The sequence below is a fragment of the Aegilops tauschii genome, chromosome 4 (genome assembly GCF_002575655.3).
Source record: "Aegilops tauschii subsp. strangulata cultivar AL8/78 chromosome 4, Aet v6.0, whole genome shotgun sequence".
In the NCBI taxonomy this organism is placed as follows: Eukaryota; Viridiplantae; Streptophyta; class Magnoliopsida; order Poales; family Poaceae; genus Aegilops; species Aegilops tauschii.
In genome coordinates, this window is record NC_053038.3 from 373555555 (window position 1) to 373570634 (window position 15080).

A 15080-nucleotide genomic window follows, 5' to 3' on the forward strand; every position below is an offset into this window, starting at 1 on the left:
CTCGAGGGTGGTTCCTCCTACGTTCACCTTGATGGTTACATCGAGTGGAATCCACCGAGGGTGATTCCTTGGTGTTAGACACACGGTTACTATGGTTACTATGACTTTACCCTGAACCAGGTTACTAAAGACGGGTCGGCCCTGAGGGGTACCCGCGCGAGCTTAATTGCGAGTGATGTGGAGTCGGGTTGACCTGGAAGGTGCCCGCGAGATAATTACGAGGCATGGCCGGGCATTCTTAGCCCTTGCCGCAAGTCCTCGAGACGGGGCGACGGGGTCACATCGATCGTGAGTCTCTGCTCGTTCCCGGGGCAACGGCCCATGACCCCTGGGGGCATAGGTTTAGTCCGGCGTGCCGACCTCTCTATTTAGCCTAGGTCGGGTTGCGGTGTATCATTTGGCCGAGGCCGGGCATGACCCGGGAAAGTGTGTCCGATCGGAGTTAATCGAGCATGGTGGGTAAGTTGGTGCACCCCTGCAGGGAAGAAAACATCTATCAATAGCCTGTCCTACGGTAACGGACACTTGGAGTTGTATCCCGATCGATACAACTGGAACCTGACACCTGAGATGAGAACTGGATAGTATGGCTCTGGGATTGCTTTCTCGTAGGGAGTCGAGGAAGGATCTCTGGGCGAGGTTGATAACACTACTACTACTTTACTTTATCCTACTCTTATCTCTTCTGATGCTGCAAGATGCTTGAAGCTGCTTGAAGATGCTAGTCTTCGATAGGCTAGGCTTTCCCCTTCTCTTCTGGCATTCTGCAGTTCAGTCCACAAATACTACCCATTTCATTGACACCGATGCATATGTAGTGTAGATCCTTTCTTGCGAGTACTTTGAATGAGTACTCACGGTTGCTTTGCTCCCTCTTTCCCCCCTTTTCCATTCTTCTCGGATGACGCAACCAGATGACGGAGTCCAGGAGTCAAATGTCACCACCGACGATTACTACTACACCGAGGGTGCCTACTACTACGTGGAGGCCGCCGCCGACTAGGAGTAGTTAGGAGGCTCCCAGGAAGGAGGCCTTGCCTTTTCGATCAATCTTGCTTTTGTGCTAGCCTTCTTAAGGCAAAATTGTTTAACTCATGTCTGTACTCAGATATTATTGCTTTCGCTAACTCTTGTGTATTCGAGCTTATGTATTCGAGCCCTCGAGGCCCCTGGCTTGTAATATAAAGCTTGTATTATTTTAATTTGTGTCTAGAGTTGTGTTGTGATATCTTCCCGTGAGTCCTTGATCTTGATCGTACACATTTGCGTGTATGATTAGTGTATGATTGAATCGGGGGCGTCACAGAAATGTATTATAAAAATGAACGGAGGGAGTATTAAAGATGAGTCTGTGGTCATTGAACTGATGATAGGGCATGGTACATTTTCCGCCCCCTACAAATCTCCAACCTAGTCTCCCAGGTAGCGTTCGCCGGTTAGTATTTCTGATGGACACCAATAGCTAGCGAACGTTCACTATGAGGGGTGGCATTTACGAACGTATTTGCTGGCAGATTCTTCAGACACATGAAAATTTCCTCACAGAAGCATGGCAGTTTCTGGAAAGAAAGAACTTCTGCGGCAAAACAGACAGAAATTGCCATCTGCTACCACCTAAAAATGCCATAAAAACGTTTGTTTGTCATTCCTCTCCCAAGGAACGTTCACGACTATTTCATCCTTGAATCGGAGTCTTCTTTTAGTTTTCCTTTTTTTCTCATACATACATAGAAACAGGATCAAGTCCCTACATATCAGCCGAATCTCTCTACTTAGAGCATCTCCAACAGGTGATGTATCTTCTACACACAAAAAGTAGTTTTACATCATCAAAAAGGGAATTTTGCATCACCACAAACATGTTTGCTCCTATAGATGATGTAAAATATAGACACCGTTTTATATTGGGCATGAAAATATCAAAACATTACAAATTTAGATAAAATATGTAAGTTTCAAACATAGTTTCGATACAAACTAAAACATAGTTTCGATACAAACTTCAAAGTAGTTTTGATACAAAGATAATTCAACTATGAACTACTGCACAGTACTCAGAGGTTGTTCCAGTCGATGTCAGAGCCCAACTCATCGTCCTCGGTCTTCACCAAGATTCCCAAATGGTTTGTCCTCGGAGATGACGGATGGTATCCGTCATTTCAACCCGACTGTGATGTGAGACCTCGTATTATGCTCCTCCGCCATGCATATTTCAAGAATTTAGATGCAATTTTCTTTTCTTGAGTTCTGTGGTGGGCTTTGTACCACCCTTGTTGTAATACTAATGAAGCTTCAGGTTCTCCTGGACAACTAATGTAAAAAAAGTATCATATGTCATGCAAAAAAATGTGGGGTTGTTTGGATCTTGCTAGTGTTGGCGATCGATTTCACCGCTGCATCTGGCTAAAAAAATTGGCATGAAAATGAGCTGGTACAGCTAGGAAGGGGCGCACCAATTATTTGATGGCCATCCAAATGCGTACCTAAGATGTCAACGTCGACACTCGGGACATCAATCCAAAAGCCCCTGAGTACCATGACCAGAAAGCTGGCACCAAAAAAGAGCAAAGTTCTCTCCCTCCAGACTTCGTTGGCGAGCATGTGGACCCCCCCCCCCCCCCGCCCCCTCATTCGCAAAAAAAAGATCCCCCCGCCCCTTTGTCTACCGCTTTTGTGGCCGATGGCAGGGAGGGGAATCTCAGTGCCTTTGCTCCAGTTAGTAGTTTAGCTTAGGATTTTTAGTCTTCATAGGTGTGGTGCTAGGACGGATGTCGGTGCTTCTTATTCGAGTTTGTCTTCTAGGTTCCGATCCTTGTGTAGTTCTTCCATGTGGACGTAGTTGACAGAGCTCCGGCGTAAATTTCTGCCGTCTCCATGAGGCTTTGATGTTAGGATTTCTCATCATGTGATGAAATTTGGTGCCAGGTGCTTCAAATTCAGGCCTTGTTCGGAACACTGGAATAGAAAGAAGAGGAATAGGATAAATCATAGGAACGTGGTCGGAATGTAGAGCGAAAACGCTGAAACGCAAAAATGTAGGAAACATAAAACCTGGCGTGTTCGGATTGCAGGAATAGAAGTATAGGATAGATGAGTCCCACAAGGAAAGGAGTAGCAACCATGCATTGTCGTCTAGCAAGATGGTGGGTCCCAACTCCACTAAACTCTGCAATATTTTATCTCCTCTTCCACGTTGTGCCTTGGGCATCCGCAAAAGAGTGAGAAAACCAGAGATCAGAGTGGATTTTTCTTTTTCTGTGAAATGAGCATCCCGTTATGGCATTCCAGAGAAAATAAATGGCTCATCCTCTGTTCCGAATGCTGCTCCAGTTTCCTTTTCTCCGTGTTGCAATTCCTATGGTTTTCCTTCGCAAAACCTACGGACCGAGCAGTGCCTCAAGGTTTCAAGGGTGATAACTGCGACTTCAAGATGCTGATTCTTATGGGCACATGTACGCATAAGTTCAACCGGTCACGTCGGCGGCTTGTTCTGGTGGCGGTTGATCGTTCAATGATCTCTAAAACTCGATGTGATTTTATTACGTTTGAGATAATGTGTACTGAATCATTTTTTCAAAAAAAAAAGAACAAAGTTTTTTTCTAAAAGCAGGAAGAAAAAGGGTGAAAAGGGGGTTATTACGTTTGAGATAATCTGTACTGAATCATTTTTTCAAAAAAAATGAACAAAGTTTTTTTCTAAAAGCAGGAAGATAAAGGGTGAAAAAGGGGGAACGGATGGCGGAGAGAGATGCCAAGTGTCGAAGCGGAAGGTGGTGCCGTGCGGTGCGTTCGCTCAGCCAATTCAACCGGATTTGAGAAAATCTCGCGTCCGCCCCCCTCCAGAACCTTCCCGCAGGCCCTCTCTATTTATTCCCACGCGCGCGCGTGCGCGGTCCAACGGGAAAAGAGGGGCGGTGTCGCAGGTGGTAACTGACAGAGGCAGAGGCGAAGCTGAAGACAGAGACTCGAGAGGCTTCGGAGGACAGGATCGCGGCCGCAGCGGCGACGAAGCAAAGGTATTTCCTCGCCTTCTTCCTTCCTCGCGTTTCGTCAGTGGCATGATACTAGCATGTGAAGGGTGCTGCGAATTTCATCCTGCCTTCTGTTCTAGGTTTGGTTTGGCGATAGTTTTGCATATACAGCTCATAACCCGCGGTACAGGTCGTAGAGAGCCATGAGACCCACACTTGCCAGTAGAAAAACGTATGTTGGGGTTCGGAGGCTGATTGATCCTCAATTCTTTTTTTTTCTATCCTCAATTCAGGTTCGCAAATGCGCTAGATCTATATGACATGAAGCTAATTAAACCGAGAATTACTAGGTTGTTAGCGGTTATGTTTCCCCAATTCGTGTTCTGTGCGTAGTGGTTTCATCTGGACTGCGATTGTACCTAACGCGATGGGGGAAACAGATTTACAGAACCCGCGTAACGTGTATGGGAACGTTGAATTGCTGGGAAGGAAACTGTTTCAGGAACAGACAGTCTCTAACACTGAACTGAACACGAAACAAGGTCGTAGCTGTGTATCAGGTCTCCAAGCTTTTGCACACGCAACCACAGAGGATGGGAAGGACCCAATCGCCTGCCTCTTTCTTGGTCTTATGACCACATATCTTGGACGCTGTAAAGTATAAACTGATAGTGGATTGTTGCATGCGTGAAATCGAACTATCGCAGCGATCGGAGCTTCTATGGTCAGGTTAGATATTTGTATGATCTATTGGCGCTATGCGGTAGTATGTTGCGAGGCCATGGTACATTTAGAAATTTAGTTACATGCTAGTTATCTGAGTGTTTTCTATACGAGTCCTCTGGTGGGTATTGATTCATTTGCCTGTCTGTCTTGCAGATGTCGTATTCTAGGTACAGGAGTCGTTCAAGGTAAACATCCTTTTTACCCTCAGAAGTGCTAACATTATGTTTGTGTCCATGTTCTATGTTTTGGAGTCTACGCCTTTCTGGCTCTAATTTTAAGGAGTAATTGATATCCATGTAATGTGTTAGGAGCGTGGACTCGAGTGATGTTGAGAACCCTGGGAACAATCTCTTCGTGACTGGTTTATCATCTCGTCTAACTGATCGAGATCTGGAGAAGCATTTCTCTACAGAGGGAGAGGTAATCTTATGGAAATGTTTGCTGAGGAAAATGGTGCACGCATGCGAGAAGATTGCTAACAATTCCACTTATTTATCTTGCTGGCTGTGCCACAGGTGATTGATGCAAGTATAGTACTTGATCCATGGACAAGGGAATCACGGGGATTTGGGTTTGTTACCATGGCTACTCTTAAGGAGGCAGAACGCTGCATCAAATATCTCGACCGTTCAGTGCTGGAAGGTCGTGTCATTACTGTTGAGAAGGTATTGCCGAAAGACTGTTAACTCTCTGATATTTGTCCATTCTCCTTCTCCTTCTATATGGAGTGGAATTACTATGTACAGATTAGCCTTCCAAGCTAAATATTTGAATGTTCTTGTTGTTTGAAGATTTTGTTAACAGCAGCAGGTTGATGCCCGCAGCTGTTTGGCATCAAATTCAAAAGATACACAACCTAAAGATCGAAACAATGCTACCTCAACCAAAGGGTTGTACGCCCACCATTATTGTTTTTCCTTACCATTTGTGTACTTCAGATCCCCAATAATTTATTTGGTCTTGCAATTGACATAAAACACAAGTACTGATTTTGAGCCCCTTCACCACAGGCAAAGCGAAGACGAGGTCGAACCCCAACACCAGGAAGGTATCTGGGCGCCAAATCATCGCGTGGCAAGTTATTGTGACATGATTTATCTTCGACACCTTAGTACCATGAATTATGTGCTACAAAGTGAGCACCACTGACACTTCATATCACATCCGATTGATGACATTTGATTATACAGGAAGGAGGTATTCCCGAAGCAGGTCACCTGTTCGGAGAGACCGTTACAGCTCACGCTACTCGTCTGACCGAGAACGCTCTTATTCTCCTTATTGCAGAGGACGATCATACGCTCGTCGTCACATGCGTAGATCATACTCCCCATATGAAAGAAGGCAATCCTACTCTCCCTATGGCAGAAGGAGATCATACTCTCCTTCCAACAGGTCGGAGTCTCCCTGCGACAGGCGAAGGTCCTACTCACCCTACGACAGGCGCATGTCTTGCTCGCCCCGCCATGGTCATCGCCACCGTTCAAGATCTCCATACCGCTACAGAAGGCGGAGGTCGCGCTCCCATGACCGTTCTGTTTCAGCATACTACAGCAGGCGCTATTCTCCAAGGAGCAGAAGACGGAGCTACTCTCGCAGCATATCGCCACGCAGGAGCTACTCCCGCAGCTGCTCTCCGGCGTCGGAAGAATTAAGGAGCTGTTCTCCGCGGAAAGGACGCGCCGAAAGCAAGGCATCACGCAGCAGGTCACCTGGGAAGAGGCGTTCCAGAGAAAGCTATGCTCACAGCCGCAGTTCATGCTCGAGGTCCGTCTCCAGGGAACGCTCAACCTCAGCAAGCACCTGATGTTTTACGAAGCGCCAGGCCACCGTATTTCCGTTGTAATGTTGGAATTTTAGTAACTTGGATGTTTGTAAACAGTGTGGATGGTATGATCGTGCACCTAGTGAAGCAGCTGTATTTCGTCATGGTTCTGGACTTGCATGCCATATGCATGCTAAACGCTGTACTTTATACTTCTGTTTTCAGTATGGTTGGCAGTTTACATCATGGATTTGGCTAAAGGACTATGTTCTGCTGATCTGCTTTGTTGTGTTTTCTGTGTTTTAAGGTATCTGCTCCTTCTCCAAGGATAGTTTTGTACTATGTTCTGCTGCTCTGCTTTGTTGCCATACTATGTTCTGTGTCTTAAGAATGCTCTCTGGATATATTTTGAAAACAATGAAGTATATGAAGCATGAGGCAAAATATTGTATAAGAAGAGAAATCTATTGGATTGAAGTGCCATTTTTGACAAAATATGCATATATTTGTTCCAGCGTCCAATGTAAAATATGTCAATGCTACAAAAAATGCGTAACATGACCGTCTATGCCCGCACAAAAATAAGTGGAACAGATTAACATGCATGATTGGCGGCATGGTTCCACAAATAAATTAGTGCATAAATTGTAACTTACGATCAGACTTGATGATGCGGCATAGTTCCATGAAGAGAAAAAATAGATAGTGGGCTGCATCTGTTTAAGAATAGAGGATTTATAGCAATACAACAAAGGAAAATGCAGAAATTTTCCTATGGATTGCTTTATTCTATAAGAATTTCATAGGAATATTGGTGAGTCATTTCTTTGTTTCAGATGACCCAGTCTGGATTTTTCTATAGGAATACTGCAATTTTCCTTTATTTCAAATGCCCTAAGAGTCTCTTTAGATTATAGGATTTGTGTTGTAGTATTTGAATTTTAAGAATTCTTCTTGAAAGTCCATTGCCTAATAGGATTAGGTTACCAAATTTCTATGAAATTCATTCGTATAGCTTCCATACTATAAGATCTCAGTATGAACTCGAACATCATTTTGTTATTCTTTGAATAGTCGAATACACTTTCACTCTATTTTTCTCCACCCTCTCCTCAATCCTCTGAAATTGCTTCCTGTGCAAAAGCATATATTGCAGAATTTCTGAGTTCTGAATATCTTTCTCTACCTTCTCTCCTCAACCCTCTTAAATTCCTTCCTAGCAAAAGCTTATATATAAGAGTTTCTGTGTTATGCAGAATCTCATGATAAGTTATTCTGAATCATGTAAAATTTCACCGCAAGTGACATCTCAATCTTCAGTTCTTCTATTTCAACGTAATAAATCACTGCTTCCTGCAATCCATAGAGCCTATAACAGCCCGTTCACCATACAGATCCAAAGATAAGAGAAGGTGGAAAATCACAACCAGTAAAGCTGAGGCCAAGCCGCAGTAAAATTTCAAGATATTCGTGGGTTCAGATGGTGGAAAATCACAACCAGTAAATCATAACATTGTGCAGATTGTTTCACAGATGGTACAACAACTAATCCAATACTGTTCGTAGAACAGCAATACAGTGGGCAAAGCTCAAGAACAGAAAAATGCCATTACAACTGGGCACATTATTACAAAAATGCGTGTCCGAGCCATGTCAAAATGGTGTAGTACACAAAGATATCCATGTTGGCCAGATGAACAGCTTACCCCAAAATGTTGCCCCTAAGATACGAAGGCAGTTCAGAGTGGGTCGCTTTTACTTGAGCTTTCAGTCCCGTAATTGGCACTGTAAGGTGGAATGTCCCTATACCGCATCGTGGGTTTCACTGGCATCAAACATGTATGTACAGTCAAACTGGTGGTGGTCTTTTTAGCTTCCGACTGACGGATAGAGGGGAATTACTGAGTGAGGACAATCTGTCCTTGCCCCAGCCAGAGAGTAGTATGCCAGAATCTGTGCCTGACCCTCTGGGCAAGGCTCATCTTGATTTGGTGCAATAAACTCAATGTTCCAGAAGGGGCGTACCATTGCCATGAGATCGGTGCCGGTAGGAGATGCCTTGTATCCCTGCACCCAAAGATATCTGAGTGACTTCAGCTGTAAGGCTGCAACTGCCAATGCACGTTCACTAAAGCAGCAACTCCTTAGCTCCAATTTCTGCAAGCTTGGGCATCCTCGTGCAAATGCCAGCAGTCCATCATCAGATCCCCCAGCATTCCCAAGCAACATGTAGCGGACAGTCTTGCCAAATTCGCCAACATAAGAAAGGCCAATATCTGATAGAGCTCCAGGTCTCACATAAAATGCAAACCTCCGGAGTTTGGTGCAACCTCTCAGCAAAGCCCGAACCCCGTTGTCAAGGGGCAGTTCAGTTATATGCACCTCTCTATCAAGCAGGACAAGTCGGAAATCGTTCAGGTTTTTGCTGAACGCACCAATGGCCTCAAGAGCTGCATTTGTAATGTCAGACACATGTACTGCCCAGTACTCCAAATCAGGACAGCCTTCAGCTACAGCCATCAATCCTACTTGTGTCACTCTACCCTGTTCGTCCTCAAGACCTCCTTGGTCATCGTCTCCTCTCTCGACTCTGAGTCGCTGTAATTTCTTGCAGGTCCGCGCAACAACTTCTAACCCTCGGTCTCCTATCACATCCCTCACCTGTTGGAAGACAAATTATCAACAAAACACGTTTGAGATAGCATATTCACTATCAGACTTCCAGACAGGAAAGATGGCAAAAACATTTAAAATAATTTGCCAGGACATACCTCCAAAACTTCTAGATTTGGGCAGCGCTGGACTAATTGACAGTGATCCTCTGTGGTAAGGAATGTAAACTGAAGGTCTAACTTCTTGAGTGTGGCACCATATGGAAATAATATCTGCATCTCATTTGTTCCCATGTAGAGCAAACTCAAGCGCTGTACCGAAGGAGGGAAATAGTAGTTAGCATAATTCCCACCTTGATCTTGATCATCAAAGGAACCACCAGCAAAGTCTTGTAGTGTTTCTGCTGTACGGAACAGGTCGACCAGGTCAGACATGAAACAGTCGCTAATCTTGAGAGTTTTCAGCCTTCGGCAATTTCGCACAAGAAGGAAAAGATATGCTGGGGATGCCCTGAGATCCGTCAGAAAGAAATTCAGCGTCTCAAGGACAGTATTGCTGGTAGCAAGCTCGCGGAGCCATTCATCATTTTCTTTCTCAGCAACAGAACTTTCTTCAAGAAACAACGTTTCCAGTTTCCTGAACATGACAAGAAATATGATTAATTTAAACAAGTAACCTATGAATGTATGCTCTTACATTCTTACTAAACTTCTACAACAGCATTTTGATAATCTGCTTTTCAAAACTATCTCCACCAAGTATCATAGTTCTCTAAGAAAGTATAAACAACTAAGCAAAGTCCCCAACTCAGTAAGGCAGTTAAAGTCCACATTTCCTAATTTCTGCTCCAAAGCTAGAATTATTCCCAAATTACAAAGAGTAGCATGATGTTTTACATCAAGAAAAGGTGAGACGTTACACTTACTTTTCCCCTTTCGAAATGAACAAAAGAACATCTTATCTATACTCGCTTTACAAACATCCCATCCACCAACCCTTTCCAAATAGAACAAAACACAATTTCTGAAGAGAAAAACTAACTAGAACAATTGAAACTAGAAATTAATTCGTAGGACAAGAAAGAGATACCGCAGTAATTAATAAACGAACTAATGCATGCATATCATTTGTGAACCGGAACAAGGAGGGGAGAAATTACTTGCAGCAGCGGGCGAGGAGAGCGAGGGAGGAGGTGGAGAAGCCGGAGCAGCGGTCAAGCTTGAGGGAGACGAGCATGTGGGCCTTGGCGCGCACGAGCACGGCGACGTCGTCGTCGGAGACAATCATCCGGCGGAGGTGCAGCACCTTGAGGAAGTGGAAGGAGGCGGAGAGCTCGCGGATCCAGGGCGAGGCGGAGCCGCCCCAGTCCTCGGGGATGAGGTTGAACATGGAGGCGCGGGGCTTGGCCTTGAGCTTGAGCGACTCGAGGCAGGGGAAGCGGCGGAAGAGGCGGTCGGGGGTGGTGGAGTAGGCCATGGCGACGGTGACGTGCTTGCGGCTGAGCGCGTCGACCTTGCACCAGTGGCGGCAGACGAGCGAGATGGCGTCGCGGTCCCAGGGGTCCTCCACGCACCCCATGACCAGCCCCAGCGCCACGTCCGGGATCCCCAAGCTCATGGTCCTCCCCAGGTGCCGCTCGTCGCCGCCCATCGCCGGGAGCCGACCCCCGATCTGCGCCCCGATCTGTCCCGCCGCGGATTTCAACGGGGGTGTGGGGTGGGGGGTGGGGTTGGGATGAGGGAGGCTGAGGGAGGGCGGGCGGGCGCGTGCGCCTGGGTGTAGAGTGGGAAAAGGAAAGGGGGTATGGGATGGGAATTGGGAAATTTTCAGGGGTTCTTCCCGTCGTCCGGACGACGCAAAAGCCTTTTTCTGCGGGTGGTGTGCGGCTGCGCGATGGGGGCGGCCTCTGCCCCCTTCCTCCTCTGGCCGTCGCGGGGGCTGCCAAATGGGACCCCCGACCCCCCGGGGTAGATATTTTTTTCTCTCTCTGCCAATCTTATCTCTCCGTGCTGTGGTTGGTCGGGTTTTTCCTTCCTTTCCTTGGGCTAGGTCTAGGTATAGGGCTTTTACGGTTACCGCTGCCTGCGCGGGACAGATCCAGCGGCGGGCCGCTAGATTTGCAAATCTTATAAACACGGCAAATATCTATGCATGCCATGCATCTCTACTGCTGCAGCCTGCAGTGCTGCTACTGTTCCGTTATTAGGTCCGTACAGGGGTGTGGCTCAAATATTTTTTTTGACTGATATGTGAAGGACAAAAGAATAATACATACACACTACGCAACAATAGTAAACACAAGTGACATGAGCTATTGCTACTATCATTGTATTTTTCCCTAGCATGTTTAATTGTTATATTAATGAGCGCAAATTATTTCAATAAAATCTGCCTTTAAACACCTGATGAGTCTGAGTCAGCTATAAGGCCCTTCCCAGTGTTTCACAGTGTACACGTGCTAAGCAAGCAGCATAAGAAAAAAATATGACACGACACATCAATTAGGAAGAGAGATAGCATTTTGGTGACCCAAAAAGAACCAATGTCAAGCACGCCAACCTAGACAATACACTTAAATGAAGGAAGCTTTGGTATTGTAGATGTTGATACTTTTTAATATAAATTTGATCAAACTTTGCAATGCTTGACTTGACACAAATCTAATACGTGAAGTAAAAATGACCGGAGGGAGTATAGTGGGAAGGTGCAAGCCATCATCTCTCTCCTCTTTAATTACCCCACCCCTAATGAGCTACTCCCTCTCTCTCAGTTTACAGGGCGTGCGTGTACCCCTAGGTCGTCAATTTGACCAACCTAATACAAGTCATATATTACAAAAAAATATCAATATAAACTTCAGATGTTCTATTTTCAAACGGTATAATTTTTGTGTTATATAGTTTATATTAGGGTGATAAAATTAGCAACCTAGGTATACGCACAGGACTTGTAAACTGAGACAGAGGGAGTAGGTGCATGTAGAAAGTGAGTAGACCATGTGTTAAATGTTATTGGTCTTGATTACCATGCGATGAGAGATAACCATATTTTCTACTTTAAAGTGCATTAGAATAGAAATACACTCTTTTGTGGACAAATTTTGAATGTCAAACATACACTTATTCGTGGACTGAAGGAGTATAAATTGGGGACTTGAGTTGCTAAGCTATTTAGTGCACTTAGCACCTCATCTAATAAGCACCTTTGTGTTGGAAAAGACCTAAAACATCATGTGTAAACAAAGCCAAGATGCATTTGATGCATCAGTCAAAAGGGTATCTATTTTAGGCACCTTCATCGATGAAATATCTTATCTTGCGTAGTAGAGGATTTCTTTGGCTAAAATTGATCGGTACAGATGCTTGAAGTGGGACGATGAAATGCGACCATTACCGCAGAAGGCGTGACGCAATTAACATCTTCTAGGTCGACACATCCGTCATATTGGGGTAGGAATACCTAGCAGCAGTAGTGGATAACTTCTTTGAATTCTTCATAGTTCGGGGCGAGATCATGCATACACTTTAGATCTTGCGTGTTGGATATCCCCAACCTATATTTGGCTCACCTCGAGACACCGATAACGGAGGAGGACATGTGGGCAGTAGTCAAAGCTTTGCTGCCGGATAAGTAGTCGGGGCCTAAAGGTTTTACCGACAATTTTACATGGCTTGCTACGAGGGTAATTAGTTGTGATATCATGCGCGCAACGGATGCATTCTGGAAGGGCACATGCATGGTTTCAGCGGCATTAATAGGAAATTGGTTGTCTTGCTACCCAAGAAAGAAGGAGTTGTGGAATCTAGCTATTATCGGTCGGAAGGCCTGGTTCATGGGCTGGTGAGATATGTGGCAAGGCTTTGGTGAATCGCCTCTTCACATAATTGTCGCACTTGTTGGGCACATATTAGAGCGCCTTCGTGCGTGGAAAAGCACTTCATGACAATTTATGCTGCTTCAGGGGACTGCTAGAAGGCTAAACGCACTTAAGAACCCCGCATGCCTGAACAAGTTAGACATTTCGACATCATTCGACAATGTGGATTGGGCTTTCCTCCTTCATGTGCTGAATAGGATGGGCTTTGGGCACGTTTGGACTTCCTGGATATGTGGCATGCTATCTTATGCATCTACCAGGGTACTCGTTAATGGCACACGACGGTGTCATACACCGGGGGTGGCTCACCATCAGGGCAGCAGACCTGCCAGTAGGCCCAAGAGGCCCCTTGATGATTATACAACGACATGATGGAGCCTAGAGGAAGGGAGCGGCCTTCTCGGATCATCTTGATCCCCAAGTTGGTGGTGGCGGTCACCTAGATCGCATCTCCCCTTGTAAAACTCTAGCCACCACCGTGTATATAAGGGGGCTAGAGGTCTCTCAGTCGAAGCTCTAATCTCCGTAGAATAACTCTCGATAGCATTGTAACCCCTCGCACGAGGTATCCACCATGAATAGCAACAAGCAAGACGTAGGGTATTACTCTTCGTAGGCTCAAACCTGGATAAACTCCTCGTGCGACCTCTGGCCTGTGACTTCCAGTTATGCTAGGTACCCTATAGAGAGATTTGACGGTTTTCTGCACTGTCAGCACATTAGGAAAGAAGTTGCTCAATGGTTGGGGATTGTGATAAGGAGACCCTTTAAGCCGTTGGTATTTATTCTTAAGGCCCTACACCACATGTTTCGCTTTGCCGTGAACCATGACATGTTGTCTTTGTTGGGTCGGTGGGGACTTGCACACCGCCCATCCTTCTTCGCTGACAATGTCATGTTATTTTTGAGACTTATAGTGGGAGATGTCATTATGTGCTTTGCTATATTGGAGGATTTTGAAGAGGCATCAAGCCTGCGAATTAACCCTGTAAAATGTGTTGCCCTGCCCATTTGACATGCGGACGAGCAGGTGGAGCTGGTGACGTGCGTGCTTGGGTGTCTTTTGGGCTCGTTCCCATGTCGACGTTTGGTCCTTCTGTTGGGAAACGTAGTAATTTAAAAAAAAATCCTACGCACACGCAAGATCATGGTGATGCATAGCAACGAGAGGGGAGAGTGTTGTCCACGTACCCTCGTAGACCGTTAAGCGGAAGCGTTATGACAACGCGGTTGATGTAGTCGTACGTCTTCACGATCGACCGATCCTCAGTACCGAACGTACGGCACCTCCGCGTTCAGCACACATTCAGCTCGGTGACGTCCCGCGATCTCACGTTCCAGTAGAGCTCGAGGGAGAGTTTCGTCAGCACGACGGTGTGGTGATGAAAGTGCAACTATCCCTGGGTGGTTTTTGGTAATTCCTAACAACATATAGCTCATTGAGCTAATGCTATTCCAAGATAAATATTTCAGGAAAGCTCAATGATTGGCATGGCATGGATTAGAAAGTGGACCCTTCAAAATGCTAAGGACAGAAGATTGGCTCAAGCTCAAAGCACAAGACTCTACATTTTCTATTTTAGTGATCCAAGATTACATTGAGTCTATAGGAAAAGCCAATACTATTAAGAAGGGATGAGGTGTTGCTTAATGAGGTTCTTTCTCAAAATGCTTAGTGATATGCTCCAAAACCCTCCACTACTTTCTCACATCCACATATGTCCCAAACCAAAAAGTCCAACTCGGCCCCGCCGAAATTTCATATCCGGAGCCACCGAGTTCAGTTGACATAGCCACTGCCAGAAACCCTAGTCTTTTCGGTCTCACCGATAGGGATCTCAGTCTCACCGAGATGGGATTGTAATCACTCTGTTTCCCTTCGTAACGTTTCGGTCAAACCGAGATGAGCGATCGGTCCCACCGAGATTGCAATGCAAACACTCTGTTTCCTTTTCGTAACGTTTCGGTCAAACCGAGATGAGCGATCGGTCCCACCGAGATTGCAATGCAAACACTCTATTTCCTTTTCGTAACGTTTCGGTCAAACCGAGATGAGAGAATCGGTCCCACCGAGTTTGCCTGACCAGCTCTCTGTTAGTCTATTACCAAAATCGGTCTCACCGAGTTT

At 45.6% G+C, this 15080-nt stretch overlaps 2 protein-coding genes across 2 annotated transcripts; one reads left to right on the forward strand and one right to left on the reverse strand.

Moving 5' to 3' along the window:
• The first annotated feature begins 4125 nt into the window (after window positions 1–4125).
• LOC109778548 (uncharacterized) lies at window positions 4126–6722 on the forward strand. The gene is made up of 5 exons (XM_073496770.1): window positions 4126–4629; window positions 4851–4882; window positions 5006–5117; window positions 5213–5362; window positions 5888–6722. Exons 1-5 carry the CDS (start codon window positions 4399–4401, stop codon window positions 6350–6352), a joined length of 990 nt encoding a protein of 329 aa, XP_073352871.1. The 5' UTR covers window positions 4126–4398; the 3' UTR covers window positions 6353–6722.
• Window positions 6723–7943: 1221 nt separating this feature from the next.
• Window positions 7944–10911, reverse strand: LOC109778547 (coronatine-insensitive protein homolog 2). The gene is made up of 3 exons (XM_020337111.4): window positions 10235–10911; window positions 9234–9711; window positions 7944–9123 (listed from the first exon to the last, which is right to left on the reverse strand). The coding sequence occupies exons 1-3, from the start codon at window positions 10723–10725 to the stop codon at window positions 8332–8334; spliced, it is 1761 nt and encodes a 586-aa protein (XP_020192700.4). The 5' UTR covers window positions 10726–10911; the 3' UTR covers window positions 7944–8331.
• Between the last annotated feature and the right edge of the window lie 4169 nt (window positions 10912–15080).

Excerpts from the sequence above, each read along its gene's own strand:
- LOC109778548 (XM_073496770.1), top strand. The coding sequence starts at position 4,399 with ATGGGGGAAACAGATTTACAGAACCCGCGTAACGTGTATGGGAACGTT. Across the intron at positions 4,883-5,005 it reads AGGTACAGGAGTCGTTCAAG|GAGCGTGGACTCGAGTGATG; the intron begins GTAAACATCCTT and ends GTAATGTGTTAG. Across the intron at positions 5,118-5,212 it reads ATTTCTCTACAGAGGGAGAG|GTGATTGATGCAAGTATAGT; the intron begins GTAATCTTATGG and ends GCTGTGCCACAG.
- LOC109778547 (XM_020337111.4), bottom strand. The coding sequence starts at position 10,725 with ATGGGCGGCGACGAGCGGCACCTGGGGAGGACCATGAGCTTGGGGATC. Across the intron at positions 9,712-10,234 it reads CTCCTCGCCCGCTGCTGCAA|GAAACTGGAAACGTTGTTTC; the intron begins GTAATTTCTCCC and ends TGTCATGTTCAG. Across the intron at positions 9,124-9,233 it reads CAAATCTAGAAGTTTTGGAG|GTGAGGGATGTGATAGGAGA; the intron begins GTATGTCCTGGC and ends GTCTTCCAACAG.